This window comes from Salvelinus fontinalis, chromosome 29 (assembly GCF_029448725.1).
Source record: "Salvelinus fontinalis isolate EN_2023a chromosome 29, ASM2944872v1, whole genome shotgun sequence".
In the NCBI taxonomy this organism is placed as follows: domain Eukaryota; kingdom Metazoa; phylum Chordata; class Actinopteri; order Salmoniformes; family Salmonidae; genus Salvelinus; species Salvelinus fontinalis.
The window spans coordinates 22,129,978-22,146,364 of record NC_074693.1 but is presented as its reverse complement, the minus strand read 5'-3'; the positions used below and the strand labels follow the sequence as shown (position 1 = coordinate 22,146,364).

Genomic DNA, 16,387 nt, shown 5'->3' with positions numbered 1-16,387 from the left:
TCTCTTCCCTCTTCCTCCCTCCTAACCTCTCTTCCCTCTCTCCTAACCTCTCTTACCTCCCTCCAAACCTCTCTTGCTTCCCCCTAACATATCTTCCCTCCCTCCTAAGCTCTCTTCCCGCTCTTCCCTCCCTCCTAATCTCTCATTCTTCCCTCCTAACCTCTCTTCCCTCCTTCCTAACCTCTTTCCCAACCTCCAAACCTCTCTTCCCTCCCTCCTAACCTATCTTCCCTCCCTCCTAACTTCTCTTGCCTCCCTCCTAACATATCGTCCCTCCCTCCTAACCTATTTTCACTCTCTCCTAACCTCTCTTCCTTCCCTCCTAACCTCTCTTCCCTCCCTCATATCCTCTCTTCCCTCCCTCCCTCATATCCTCTCTTCCCTCCCTCCTATCCTCTCTTCCCTCCCTCCTATCCTCTCTTCCTCCCTCCTAATAAACAGTGGGTGATTGAGTGCTGGAACGGCTCAATCCTAAAAGTAACAGCTCTGGTGATCAGTATGTGCTGAAAGGCCCACCTAGGCCTTATGGTGACATAACTGGGCGATTCCTGTCTCATTTCCACCAAAGACACCATCCAACAGGCTCTAATTGAGCTCATTATGAGTGTCGACAGAGAGGAGGAGAGGTGTAGAGAGGATCAACTTCTAATGGATACTTCTGAGGCTGTGAGAGTGAGTTCTTGCCTCACACAACCACGTAACCTGCCCATCTAATCAGCTAGGCTCAGGAAATGACAGAGACAGGACACATCAAACCCTCCATACAGAGTCAAGAGGGGTGTCCTCCATATATCTCTGCTGGTCTCTCTCTAGCCTGTACATTCACTCACTAATGACAGTAAATGGGTCAAGGCTTAGGGCTCCTTTATTCTCATATCGCCACAAAAGAATACAGAACACCTCAGTCCATATTGAGGCCATCCTGAGGGTGATGAAAGAATCTGACTGGCCTTGGTTCCTAACCAATAGGAATAATTATTCATATATAATTACTGAATGCAAGGTAGATGAATGGGAATACATGTATTAACACAAATCTATGATATTATAACAAAAGAGTAATGGATGTTGTATGTAACTTTTACTGCTACATCAGCTACAGTTACCACCCTACCCGGTATCTACAGCACAATTTATTCTACTAATGTACAAAATCTGCCATTTCTGCCATCTCCTATACAAACATCCTGTTGTAAAACAGAGGGACTGTGTCCAGTCTCCAGTCTCCAGTACCTTGGCTCTCTGTGGCCAACTTTTCTGCTGTGTCCCAGTGCTCGTAGCTCCGGAGAATGTTGTTGGTGATGTTGACGTGGCTTGCGGCCATCTGGTGAATGCGCTGGGGGATGGCCACGTTGCCGGAGGCCCCGGAGCCCGCAGGGCCCGTACTGCTGCTGCCCCAACTGACTGGGGAGAGACTCAGAGACAGGGGCGACGGGGTGCCTGTGTTCCTGGGAAGACAAAGACACAATACAGGGGTCAGGGGTTAGAGGTTGGAAGTGAAAGGTCAGATCACTACCACAGGGATGATAGCGTACTGTATGACCACTGGACACCATGGATTTTGGTATCCTGGGCAAAACAGTTACTTACGGAAACTAAGAAAAAAAGGTAGTGGAGAGATATTGGGGGGATGGAGGGAGGTGCAACTCAATATTAGGAAGTTGTTCATAATGTTTTGTACACTAAGCGATGAAAGTTAATTATACATACAAAGAGTAAAGTACTTTATATTATTTACATAGAGTAAAGTGAATTATATATACAGGGAGTAAAGTGAATTACACTGCATTTGGAAAGTATTCAGACCCCTTGACTTTTTCCACATATTGTTATGTTACAGCGTTATTCTAAAATGGATACATATATGTTTTTTCCTCATCAATCTACGCTCAATACCCTATAATGACAAAGTAAAAACAGCTTTTTAGAAATGCCTTATTTACATAAGTATTCAGACCCTTTGCTATGAGACTCTAAATTGAGCTCAGGTGCATCCTGTTTGCATTGATCATCCTTGAGATGTTTCAACAACTACATTGGAGTCCACCTGTGGTAAATGTAATTGATTGAACATTTATTTATTTATTTTACCGTTATTTTACCAGGTAAGTTGACTGAGAACACGTTCTCATTTGCAGCAACGACCTGGGGAATAGTTACAGGGGAGAGGAGGGGGATGAATGAGCCAATTGAATACTGGGGATTATTAGGTGACCATGATGGTTTGAGGGCCAGATTGGGAATTTAGCCAGGACACCGGGGTTAACACCCCTACTCTTACGATAAGTGCCATGGGATCTTTAATGACCTCAGAGAGTCAGGAAACCCGTTTAACGTCCCATCCGAAAGACGGCACCCTACACAGGGCGTGTCCCCAATCACTGCCCTGGGGCATTGGGATATTTTTTATTTTTTTAGACCAGAGGAAAGAGTGCCTCCTACTGGCCCTCCAACACCACTTCCAGCAGCATCTGGTCTCCCATCCAGGGACTGACCAGGACCAACCCTGCTTAGCTTCAGAATCAAGCCAGCAGTGGTATGCAGGGTGGTATGCTGCTGGCAACATGATTTGGAAAGGCACACACCTGTCTATATAAGGTCCCACAGCTGACAGTGCATATCAGAGGAAAAACCTAGACATGGGGTAAAAGGAATTGTCCGTAGAGCTCTGAGACAGGATTGTGTCGAGGCACAGATCTGGGGAAGGGTACCAAAAAATTCTGCAGCTTTGAAGGTCCCAAAGAACACAGTGGCCTACATCATTCTTAAATGTAATAAGTTTGAAACCACCAAGACTCTTCCTAGAGCTGGCCGCCTGGCAAACTGAGCAATCGTGGAGAAAGACCTTTGTCAGGGAGGTGACCAAGAACCCAATGGTCACTCTGACAGAAATCCAGAGTTCCTTTGTGGAGATGTGAGAAACTTCTTAAAGGACAACAATCTATGCAGCACTCCCACCTATCATGCCTTTATGGTAGAGTGGCCAGACGAGTCTCATAGCAAAGGGTCTGAAAACTTATGTAAATAAGGTATTTCTGTTTACATTTTTTATACATTTGCTAAAACCAGTATTCGCTTTGTCATTGTGGGGAATTGTTGAGGATAATTTTGTTTTTTAAATCCATTTTAGGCTGTAAAGTATCAAAATGTGGTAAAAGTCAAGGGGTATGAATACGTTCTGAAGACACAGTATATACAGAGAATAAAATGAATTATATATACAGATACAAGGAGTAAAGTAAATTATATATACAGGGAGTAAAGTGAACTATATACACAGTTGAAGTCGGAAGTTTACACACACACACTTAGGTTGGAGTCATTAAAACTCGTTTTTCAACCACTCCACAAATTTCGTGTTAACAAACTATAGTTTTGGGAAGTCGGTTAGGACATAGACTTTGCGCATGAAACAAGTCATTTTTCCAACAATTGTTTACAGACGGATTATTTCACTTATAATGCACTGTATCACAATTCCATTGGGTCAGAAGTTTACATACACTAAGTTGACTGTGCCTTTAACTTCTCTAGGGTAGGGGGCAGCATTCGGAATTTTGGATGAAAAGCATGCCCAAATTAAACTGACAGCTACTCATCCCCAGAAGACAAGATATGCGAATTATTAGTAGATTTGGATAGAAAACACTCTGAAGTTTCTAAAACTGTTTGAATCATGTCTGTGATTACAACAGAACTTATTTAGCAGGCAAAACCCCGAGGACAACCATTCAGATTTCTTTTTTTGTTGAGGCCACTCTCTTTTCAATGGGCTTTCATTCGGAATCCAGATTTCTAAGGGACCTTCTTGCAGTTCCTACCGCTTCCACTGGATGTCAACAGTCTTTAGAAATTGGTTGAGGTTTTTTCCTTTGTGTAATGAAGAAGTACGGCCATCTTGAACAAGGGTCACTTGAAGTGTCCTGTTTGTTAGAGGCACATGACCAGAAAGCTAGCTACAGTTTGTTTTAATCCTGTATTGAACACAGATCATCCCGTCTTCAATTTTATCGATTATTTACGTTACAAAATACCTAAAGTTGTATTACAAAAGTAGTTTGAAATGTTTTGGCAAAGTTTACAATTAACCTTTGAGATATTTTGTAGTCACGTTTCACAAGTTGGAACCAGTGTTTTTCTGAATCAAACGCGCCAAATAAATGGACATTTTGGATATATATCGACGGAATTAATCGAACAAAAGGACCATTTGTGATGTTTATGGGACATATTGGAGTGCCAACAACGGAAGCTCGTCAAAGGTAAGGCATGAATTATATTTTTATTTCTGCGATTTGTGTCACCTTCCTGCAGGGTTGAAATATGCTTCTCTCTCTTTGTTTTACTCTGTTGCTATCCTCAGATAATACCATCGTTTGCTTTCGCCGAAAAGCTTATTTGAATTTTGACATGTTGGCTGGATTCACAACCATTGTAGCTTTAATTTGGTATCTTTCATGTGTGATTTAATGAAAGTTAGATTTTTATAGTAATTTATTTGAATTTGGCGCTCTGCATTTTCTCTGGCTTTTGGCCAAGTGAGACAGTAGCGTCCCGCCTAAACTCAGATTTTTGGATTAAAATATGAACTTTACCGAACAAAACATACATGTATTGTGTAACATGAAGTCCTATGAGTGTCATCTGATGAAGATCATCAAAGGTTAGTGATTAATCTTATCTCTATTTCTGCTTTTTGTTACTCCTCTCTTTGGCTGGAAAAATGGCTGTCTTTTTCTGTGACTTGGCTCTGACCTAACATAATCGTTTGGTGTGCTTTCGTCGTAAAATATTTTTGAAATCGGATACTGTGGCTGGATGTACAACAAGTGTATCTTTAAAATGGTGTAAAATACTTGTATGTTTGAGGAATTTAAATTATGGGATTTCTGTTGTTTTGAATTTGGCGCCCTGCAGTTTCACTGGCTGTTGACGCGGTGAGACACTACCGTCCCACATACCCTAGAGAAGTTAAACAGCTTGGAAAATTCATGGCTTTAGAAGCTTCTGATAGGCTAATTGACAACATTTGAGTCAATTGGAAGGGTACCTGTTGATGTATTTCAAGGCCCACCTTCAAACCCAGTGTCTCTTTGCTTGACATCATGGGAAAATCAAAAGAAATCAGCCAAGACCTCAGAAATAAATAGTAGACCTCCACAAGTCTAGTTCATCCTTGGGAGCAATTTCCAAACACCTGAGGGTACCACGTTCATCTGTACAAACAATTGTACGCAAGTATAAACACCATGGGATCACACAGCCGTCCTACCGCTCAGGAAGGAGATGCGTTCTGTCTCCTATAGATAAACGTACTTTGGTGCGAAAAGTGCAAATCAATCCCAGAACAAGAGCAAAGGACCTTGTGAAGATGCTGGAGGAAACAGGTACAAAAGTATCTATATTGACAGTAAAACAAGTCCTATATCGACATAAACTGAAAGGCCGCTCAGCAAGGAAGAAGCCACTGCTCCAAAACCATCATTAAAAAAGCCAGACTACGGTTTGCAACTGCACATGGGGACAAAGATCGTACTTTTTGGAGAAATGTCCTCTGGTCTGATGAAACAAAAATAGAACTGTTTGGCCATCGCTATGTTTGGAGGAAAAAGGGGGAGGCTTGCAAGCCGAAGAACACCATCCCAACCGTGAAGCACGGGGGTGGCAGCATCATGTTGTGGGGGTGCTTTGCTGCAGGAGGGACTGGTGCACTTCACAAAATAGATGGCATGAGGAGGAGGAAAATTAGGTGGAAATATTGAAGCCACATCTCAAGACATCAGTCAGGAAGTTAAAGCTTGGTCACAAATGGGTCTTCCAAATGGACAATGCCCCCAAGCATACTTCCAAAGTTGTGGCAATATGGCTTAAGGACAACAAAGTCAAGGTGTTGGAGTGGCCATCACAAAGCCCTGACCTCAATCCTATAGAAAATTTGTGTGCAGAACTGAAAAAGCGTGTGCGAGCAAGGAGGCCTACCAACCTGACTCAGTTACACCAGCTCTGTCAGGAGGAATGGGCCAAAATTCACCCAACTTATTGTGGGAAGCTTGTGGAAGGCTACCCGAATCATTTGACCCAAGTTAAACAATTTAAAGGCAATGCTACCAAATACTAATTGAGTGTATGTAAACTTCTGACCCACTAGTAATGTGATGAAAGAAATAAAAGCTGAAAGAAATAATTCCCTCTACTATTATTCTGACATTTCACATTCTTAAAATAAAGTGATGATCCTAACTGGCCTAAGATAGGGAATTTTTACTTGGAATAAATGTAAGGAATTGTGAAAAACTGAGTTTAAATGTATTTGGCTTAGGTGTATGTAAACTTCCGACTTCAACTGTATAGGGAGTTAAGTGAATTATATATACAGGGAGTAAAGTGAAGCATGGAGGAGGAGGTGTGAGGATGTGGGGGTGCTTTTTCAAACAGTCATGAAGGAGTTCCCACATATTTTGAGGACTTGTTGGCTGCTTTTCCTTCACTCCGCGGTCCAACTCATCCCAAACCATCCATATTGGGTTGAGGTCGGGTGATTGTGGAGGCCAGGTCATCTGATGCAGCACTCCACCACTCTCCTTCTTGGTCAAATTGCCCTCACACAGCATGGAGGTGTGTTTTTTGGGTCATTGTCCTTTTGAAAAACAAAGTCCCACTAAGTGCAAACCAGATGGGATGGTGTATCGCTGCAGAATGCTGTGGTAGCCATGCTGGTTAAGTGTACCTTGAATTCTAAATAAATCACAGACTGTCATCAGCAAAGCACCCCTACACCATCACACATCCTCCTCCATGCGTTACGGTGGGAAATACACATGCAGAGATCATACGTTCACCCACACTGCGTCTCACAAAGACATGGCGGTTAGAACCAAAAATCTCCAATTTGGACTCCAGACCAAAGGACAGATTTCCTACGGTCTGATGTCCATTACTCGTGTTTCTTGGCCCAAGCAGACTGTTCTTTGATGTCCTTTAGTATTGGTGTCTTTTAGTATTGGTGTCCTTTACCACTCTCTGTCAGGGTTAACTACTTTCCGTCAGCTGTACCACTGTGCGTCAGGCTGTACCACTGTCCGTCAGGTTGTACCACTGTCCGTCAGGTTTAACCACTGTCCGTCAGGTTTAACCACTGTCCATCAGGCTTAACCACTGTCCTTCAGGCTTAACCACTCTCCATCAGGCTTAACTACTGTCCGTCAGGCTTAACTACTGTCCGTCAGGCTTAACTACTGTGCGTCAGGCTGTACCACTGTCCGTCAGGTTGTACCACTGTCCGTCAGGTTTAACCACTGTCCGTCAGGTTTAACCACTGTCCATCAGGCTTAACCACTGTCCTTCAGGCTTAACCACTCTCCATCAGGCTTAACTACTGTCCGTCAGGCTTAACTACTGTCCGTCAGGCTTAACCACTGTGCGTCAGGCTGTACCACTGTCCGTCAGGTTGTACCACTGTCAGTCAGGTTTAACCACTGTCCGTCAGGTTTAACCACTGTCCGTCAGGCTTAATCACTGTCCTTCAGGTTTAACCACTGTCCGTCAGGTTTAACCACTGTCCGTCAGGTTTAACCACTGTCCGTCAGGTTTAACCACTGTCCGTCAGGTTTAACCACTGTCCGTCAGTCTTAACCACTGTCCTTCAGGCTTAACCACTCTCCATCAGGCTTAACTACTGTCCGTCAGGCTTAACTACTGTCCGTCAGGTTTAACTACTGTCCGTCAGGCTTAACTTCTGTCCGTCAGGCTTAACTACTCTCCGTCAGACTTAATCACTAATACTGATTTGATTTTGTATTATCGGCAAACTAGGGCTTATCTCGGCTTGACAATCATGACTTGATTTTCTGTCAGCCGGCTTGAGACATCAATCAGAGGACATATTCATCCGTTTTTTAGTGCCAAACACAAACAATCAAGCTCCAGGTCCTGTAATTCAGCAGTAAATTGAATGGCACTCCCCCCGTGAAGTTAAATTATGATGCTCTGTCAACAGCTTGCCTCTCTCGGCTCCCTTTCTAATAGTTTGAGGCTTTTGCTGAAATAAACAAACCCTTGATGGTGAAAAAAAACAATAAGGAAAAAAGATTCATGATTGTCAAGGACAGAACAAACAAACTGTGGGAAAGGCCAGAGCAGAGTGTAATCTAATGCTGATTACAGTCCGCAGGTAGCGGAGCTGACACGGGATTAAAAAGGCCAGTTGGTGGCTAATGTGACCATGGTGAACTGGAGGAGGCTGCAGGAGCCCTAGGAGCCAGTCGGATCTGAGGCTAATTGCTTCTGACAGCGCCTCTCACAGCAGAATAGCAGAAGCTGGTCAGTGCTTTGGCTGAGGGCTAGATCCCAGCCCTTGAAAAGACAGGCTCAAGGGAGCTCACAGTCACACCCAGTGGATGGCTCACCACCAACTGCCAGACACACTGACGAGCCCCACAGTAGCCCCATGGTATCCCCACAGTAGCTCCTCATTAGCTCCACTGTAGCTTCATGGTAGCTCCACGGTAACTTCACTGTAGCCCCATGGTAGCCCCACGGTAGCTTCACTGTAGCCCCGCGGTAGCTTCACTGTAGCCCCACGGTAGCCCCATGGTAGCTTTACTGTAGCCCCACGGTAGCTTCACGGTAGCCCCACGGTAGCTTCACTGTAGCCCCACGGTAGCTTCCCTGTAGCCCCACGGTAGCTTCACTGTAGCCCCACGGTAGCTTCACTGTAGCCCCACGTTAGCACCACGGTAGCTTCACTGTAGCCCCATGGTAGCCCCACGGTAGCTTCACTGTAGCCCCGCGGTAGCTTCACTGTAGCCCCACGGTAGCCCCATGGTAGCTTTACTGTAGCCCCACGGTAGCTTCACGGTGGCCCCACGGTAGCTTCACTGTAGCCCCACGGTAGCTTCCCTGTAGCCCCACGGTAGCCCCACGGTAGCTTCACTGTAGCCCCACGGTAGCGCCACGGTAGCTTCACGGTAGCTCCACGGTAGCCCCACGGTAGCTCCATGGTAGCCCCATGGTAGCTCCACAGTAGCCCCACTGTAGGCTGCGAACCCAAACCCAAACACACAGGGTGGATCAGTTAGGTTCAGTTGCCATGGAAAATGCAGAAGAACAGTGAAGCGGTGAGCTCATCCCACCAGTGTTGAAAGCTGGAAGTCACATTGACAGAGGCTCTGTCTGTCATGACCTTTGTCTGAACAAAGCAGTCAGCATCTGAGAGGGTTAGCTTGTTGCTTGGCCAGGAGTAGGCACATACATTATTCTGTTCAGGGAGATATCTGGTATAAAGAATGCATTGTAATGCAACATTAGATGACTGAGGTGAAATGTTACTCACTTTCCATTGGCTCCCCATGGCGAAGGTACTTGGGAACTTTTAGCCGAGTTCTGGAATGGAAGAGGTTTGTGAGAATAGGACATTTGGCAGCACCACTATACAAACACATTGCACAGCTTAGAAAAGCTTTCACAGCAATACAAACAGCGTCTCTAGAATAATATGCAAAATAATTAATTAAAACAGGTATGTAGATAATTGATACACATAGTTTGCACACTAACCGCAAAAAAATGTATGTTTTTTAATGACCACCATGCAAAGCTAATGAGTACATGCAACTCAACACAAATATACATTAAATTTATACATTTCAATTAGCTGTACGTGTTCTACAGCTATCACTCTTTTTATTCATAGAAGTTAGAATTAGAGTTAGAATTTGGAGTTAGAATTAGAGTTAGAATTAGAGTCAGAATTTGGAGTTAGAATTAGTTAGAATTTGGAGTTAGAATTAAAGTTAGAATTTGGAGTAAGAATTAGAGTTAGAAGTTAGAATTAGAGTTAGTTACCTTGAAATACTCCATCAGGGAACGTGAATACTTTACTGCATGGTCCTTCTTTAGTTTGAACATTCTCAAGTACAGGAGGGATAAACAGCGATTGCTATGGAGATAAGAGCATAATAACATTCCATTAAATACAGGACCTACACTAACACAGTATATCTGGTATTGGCAACATAACAGTCTGTGTATCAATTACAGACATTAAGCATCAAATAAATAACTAAGGAAAATGTGTTTTCTAACACATTAACTTGACATATCCATGATGCATGAACATTTCATATTGGTGTTATGAAATCTACCTCTCTAATTGCTTAGAAAATAAAAGCTAGAAAACAGAGGCAATAGTCAGACACCAGATGCTTTGGACATATGCACCACCCCATGACATGACACCAGCACTTTGGCATTAATAAGTCATTACCACACTACACTTCCTAGTTTCTCCCAATCTAAACCACATCAGCATGTTCTTACACGCACGCACGCACACACGCACGCACACACACACACACACACACACACACGCACACACACACACACACACACACACTTTGCCCTCTAAAACAAATTATACACGGATGGATCGTGTCAACCAGTGTCAAATATTTGAATATAATCTCTAATGATGTCTGAACGGTTTACTAACACAGGAATTATGACCTGAGAGTCTCACTCCTACTCTCATCACTGTCTACACTGCTATGACTGAGAGCCTAACCATAACATTCTAACCATAACATTCTAATTCTAACCATTCCATTCTAACCTTAACATTCCATTCTAACCATAACATTCTAATTCTAACCATGACATTCTAACCCTGACATTCTACTCAGATTATACAATCAATATGACAGGCAGCATATCCCCTGTAGCTGTGTGGTTAGTATACTGTAGATGTTCATAGGCTGTTGCTAGCCGCCAGGAAATCTTTCATTATCCCTAATAGCTTAATGAAATACAAGAATAATGATCCCCTTTAAGCTGATTAAGTGCTTTAGCAGTGTTTTAAAGCTCCCTTCAAGATACATCCGATTGTCGGGGAGGGATGGCTGAGTGGAGATTTAAATCGTGTTTGAGCGAAGCGGCGGATTTAGCATCTAACGGGTTTGGAAGCCAGCTGGATTTTCTTAAATCAACCCAAACACCCTCACAGGCTAGAGATCCTTGTCCGTCATCACACCCATCAGAGGAATGATGGGTTTCCTTCAACCACACAGAGGTTCACATCAGAAACTATATCAAGGGAAAACTCACCACAATACAGCTAATTTCTTCTCGGCTACTGTTGCTGAGTGACTTGTAAAGTTCTTTAACCTCATGGCATATCTTCAAAAGCAGAAAAGACAAAAACATAAATCAATTAATGAATTAATTTCAGTTCAAATAACAAAAAGAGAGGATGACTCAATGTCCATAAAGCCAGGGGAGCATCCATAAAGCCAGGGGAGCATCCATAAAGCCAGGGGAGCATCCATAAAGCCAGGGGAGCATCCATAAAGCCAGGGGAGCATCCATAAAGCCAGGGGAGCATCCATAAAGCCAGGGGAGCATCCATAAAGCCAGGGGAGCATCCATAAAGCCAGGGGAGCATTCATAAAGCCAGGGGAGCATCCATAAAGCCAGGGGAGCATCCATAAAGCCAGGGGAGCATCCTTAAAGCCAGGGGAGCATTCATAAAGCCAGGGGAGCATCCATAAAGCCAGGGGAGCATCCATAAAGCCAGGGGAGCATTCATAAAGCCAGGGGAGCATCCATAAAGCCAGGGGAGCATTCATAAAGCCAGGGGAGCATCCATAAAGCCAGGGGAGCATTCATAAAGCCAGGGGAGCATCCATAAAGCCAGGGGAGCATCCATAAAGCCAGGGGAGCATCCATAAAGCCAGGGGGAGCATTCAAAAAGCCAGGGAAGCATCCATAAAGCCAGGGGAGCATCCATAAAGCCAGGGGAGCATTCATAAAGCCAGGGGAGCATTCATAAATGGGGGCGGCAGGTAGCCTAGTTGTTACCGCGTTGGGCCAATAACGGAAATGTTGCTAGATCGAATTCCCGAGCTGCCAAGGTAAAAAATCTGTCGTTCTGCCCCTGAACAAGGCAGTTAACCCACTGTTCCTAGGCCGTCATTCTAAATAAGAATTTGTTCTTAACTGACTTGCCTAGTTAAATAAAGGTTAAATAAAAAAAATGATAAAGCCAGGGGAACATCCAAAAAGCCAGGGGAGCATCCATAAAGCCAGGGGAGCATTCATAAAGCCAGGGGAGCATTCATAAAGCCAGGGGAACATTCATAAAGCCAGGGGAGCATCCATAAAGCCAGGGGAGCATCCATAAAGCCAGGGGGAGCATTCATAAAGCCAGGGGAGCATCCATAAAGCCAGGGGAGCATCCATAAAGCCAGGGGAGCATCCATAAAGCCAGGGGAGCATTCATAAAGCCAGGGGAGCATCCATAAAGCCAGGGGAGCATCCTTAAAGCCAGGGGAGCATCCATAAAGCCAGGGGAGCATCCATAAAGCCAGGGGAGCATCCATAAAGCCAGGGGAGCATCCATAAAGCCAGGGGAGCATCCATAAAGCCAGGGGAGCATCCATAAAGCCAGGGGAGCATCTATAAAGCCAGGGGAGCATCCATAAAGCCAGGGGAGCATTCATAGAACTGCCGACCTTGTGTCATTTTCTGTGTCTAATCGTTTTTGAGGAAAATATTTCAATCACCGGTGCATGAATCCATGGGTCATATGAGGAGTTACAAGGTCCATCTATTTTCATTTTCACTGCCATTAATAAAATGAGGTCCGCTAATTGCCTTGACTTGTGGGGTAGACTGGAGCAGGGCTGGATTTAATGATGCTCATTTTCACGGAGGGCAGGTAGGGATTGCTGGCCTGAGTGGGGGTGGGAGGCAGGGAGGGAGGGACACATTGGTGGGGACACAAACCTGATGAGTTCAACTGTCTCAGAGTACATAGTGTATGGAGACTTGGCCTCCAGCGGGTCCCGTTCCATGGCGTTGCCACATTCTATGAAAGACAGCGCCCCATCAGCGTAGTTAACAGCTTTGCCATACTTCTCCATCTGTGAAGAAATGACGGAGACATCGAATATGATCCGCATTAGTCACAACACTACAAGGCCACAAAATATTCTCCTCACATGAATTATTTTCCAAAGCCTCAGAGTTCTTGTGAAAACAGATATTACGCTGATTTAATCAGAAGGAAAAATAACAATGCTACATTAATGTTCGGGAAACGGAACATTCTTTTGATCTTCTTCAATTTTCTCAAATACATTACTAAAAACACAAACTCACAAAGACCCAAAACACAAAACCAAAGAGCCTATGACAAATAAGAAGCTCATGAGCACACAAGTGTAAAATATAATATATTTACACACCACTCTCCACTGAAAGCACCTCTCAAGCAGGTTCTATCCATTTCAAGTAAGCCACTTTTACCACATACGACCGGGCTGGTGGAAGATTCATTACAGCTCAACGATTACAGTCATGTAACAAGGGCAATCAATTCCTTCCATTTTGTATTCATGGATGACTTTACCTCGCAGATCAGATTTATGGCCAAGTGGATGTAACTTCCAATAAAGGACAATGTCTGTGGAGATAATTGCTGGAATCCAATTATTAGGGCACTATGAGTGTGTTGGTAAATCCCGTCCGCCGCCTGGGCTCAAGGCCCTCTTTGAGGACATTGAAAAGGTGTGAAAGAGACAGATCCCACATCATCACTTAACAAAGAATACAGATCTCCACAAGGGCTCTCCTCTGTACACCTAGCAGTATTCTTCAGCTAGGACCAGTGTCTGTATGTCTGTCTGTCTGTCTCTTATTAAGACCAGTGTCTGTCTGTCTGATATTAAGACCAGTGTCTGTCTGGTATTAAGACCAGTGTCTGTCTCTTGTTTATTAAGACCAGTGTCTGTCTGGTATTAAGACCAGTGTCTGTCTCTTATTAAGACCAGTGTCTGTCTGTCTGATATTAAGACCAGTGTCTGTCTGGTATTAAGACCAGTGTCTGTCTGGTATTAAGACCAGTGTCTGTCTCTTATTAAGACCAGTGTCTGTCTGGTATTAAGACCAGTGTCTGTCTCTTGTTTATTAAGACCAGTGTCTGTCTCTTATTAAGACCAGTGTCTGTCTCTTATTAAGACCAGTGTCTGTCTGTTATTAAGACCAGTGTCTGTCTGTTATTAAGACCAGTGTCTGTCTCTTATTAAGACCAGTGTCTGTCTGTTATTAAGACCAGTGTCTGTCTCTTATTAAGACCAGTGTCTGTCTCTTATTAAGACCAGTGTCTGTCTCTTATTAAGACCAGTGTCTGTCTCTTATTAAGACCAGTGTCTGTCTGTTATTAAGACCAGTGTCTGTCTGTTATTAAGACCAGTGTCTGTCTGTTATTAAGACCAGTGTCTGTCTCTTGTTTATTAAGACCAGTGTCTGTCTCTTATTAAGACCAGTGTCTGTCTGGTATTAAGACCAGTGTCTGTCTGTTATTAAGACCAGTGTCTGTCTGTTATTAAGACCAGTGTCTGTCTCTTATTAAGACCAGTGTCTGTCTCTTATTAAGACCAGTGTCTGTCTGGTATTAAGACCAGTGTCTGTCTGTTATTAAGACCAGTGTCTGTCTGTTATTAAGACCAGTGTCTGTCTCTTATTAAGACCAGTGTCTGTCTCTTATTAAGACCAGTGTCTGTCTCTTATTAAGACCAGTGTCTGTCTGGTATTAAGACCAGTGTCTGTCTCTTATTAAGACCAGTGTCTGTCTCTTGTTTATTAAGACCAGTGTCTGTCTCTTATCAAGACCAGTGTCTGTCTGGTATTAAGACCAGTGTCTGTCTCTTATTAAGACCAGTGTCTGTCTGTTATTAAGACCAGTGTCTGTCTCTTATTAAGACCAGTGTCTGTCTGTTATTAAGACCAGTGTCTGTCTCTTATTAAGACCAGTGTCTGTCTCTTATTAAGACCAGTGTCTGTCTCTTATTAAGACCAGTGTCTGTCTCTTATTAAGACCAGTGTCTGTCTGTTATTAAGACCAGTGTCTGTCTGTTATTAAGACCAGTGTCTGTCTGTTATTAAGACCAGTGTCTGTCTCTTGTTTATTAAGACCAGTGTCTGTCTCTTATTAAGACCAGTGTCTGTCTGGTATTAAGACCAGTGTCTGTCTGTTATTAAGACCAGTGTCTGTCTGTTATTAAGACCAGTGTCTGTCTCTTATTAAGACCAGTGTCTGTCTCTTATTAAGACCAGTGTCTGTCTGGTATTAAGACCAGTGTCTGTCTGTTATTAAGACCAGTGTCTGTCTGGTATTAAGACCAGTGTCTGTCTGTTATTAAGACCAGTGTCTGTCTGTTATTAAGACCAGTGTCTGTCTCTTATTAAGACCAGTGTCTGTCTCTTATTAAGACCAGTGTCTGTCTGGTATTAAGACCAGTGTCTGTCTGTTATTAAGACCAGTGTCTGTCTGTTATTAAGACCAGTGTCTGTCTCTTATTAAGACCAGTGTCTGTCTCTTATTAAGACCAGTGTCTGTCTCTTATTAAGACCAGTGTCTGTCTGGTATTGAGACCAGTGTCTGTCTCTTATTAAGACCAGTGTCTGTCTCTTGTTTATTAAGACCAGTGTCTGTCTCTTATCAAGACCAGTGTCTGTCTGGTATTAAGACCAGTGTCTGTCTCTTATTAAGACCAGTGTCTGTCTGTTATTAAGACCAGTGTCTGTCTCTTATTAAGACCAGTGTCTGTCTGTTATTAAGACCAGTGTCTGTCTCTTATTAAGACCAGTGTCTGTCTCTTATTAAGACCAGTGTCTGTCTCTTATTAAGACCAGTGTCTGTCTCTTATTAAGACCAGTGTCTGTCTGTTATTAAGACCAGTGTCTGTCTGTTATTAAGACCAGTGTCTGTCTGTTATTAAGACCAGTGTCTGTCTCTTGTTTATTAAGACCAGTGTCTGTCTCTTATTAAGACCAGTGTCTGTCTGGTATTAAGACCAGTGTCTGTCTGTTATTAAGACCAGTGTCTGTCTGTTATTAAGACCAGTGTCTGTCTCTTATTAAGACCAGTGTCTGTCTCTTATTAAGACCAGTGTCTGTCTGGTATTAAGACCAGTGTCTGTCTGTTATTAAGACCAGTGTCTGTCTGTTATTAAGACCAGTGTCTGTCTCTTATTAAGACCAGTGTCTGTCTCTTATTAAGACCAGTGTCTGTCTCTTATTAAGACCAGTGTCTGTCTGGTATTAAGACCAGTGTCTGTCTCTTATTAAGACCAGTGTCTGTCTCTTGTTTATTAAGACCAGTGTCTGTCTCTTATCAAGACCAGTGTCTGTCTGGTATTAAGACCAGTGTCTGTCTCTTATTAAGACCAGTGTCTGTCTCTTATTAAGACCAGTGTCTGTCTCTTGTTTATTAAGACCAGTGTCTGTCTCTTATCAAGACCAGTGTCTGTCTCTTATTAAGACCAGTGTCTGTCTCTTATTAAGACCAGTGTCTGTCTCTTATTAAGACCAGTGTCTGTCTGGTATTAAG

The 16,387-nt window shown here is 43.4% G+C and overlaps 1 protein-coding gene across 1 annotated transcript in view; it reads right to left on the bottom strand.

Annotated features, from left to right (window-relative positions):
• Positions 1–16,387, bottom strand: part of LOC129827608 (AF4/FMR2 family member 2-like) — a 344,455-nt gene that overhangs the window by 5,745 nt on the left and 322,323 nt on the right. The window contains exons 17-21 of the mRNA XM_055888597.1: positions 12,781–12,917; positions 11,101–11,172; positions 9,844–9,937; positions 9,332–9,381; positions 1,234–1,448 (exon numbers count right to left, since the gene is read on the bottom strand). Of these exons, the coding sequence (XP_055744572.1) occupies positions 1,234–1,448; positions 9,332–9,381; positions 9,844–9,937; positions 11,101–11,172; positions 12,781–12,917 (568 nt within the window). The remainder of the gene's footprint in view (positions 1–1,233; positions 1,449–9,331; positions 9,382–9,843; positions 9,938–11,100; positions 11,173–12,780; positions 12,918–16,387) is intronic.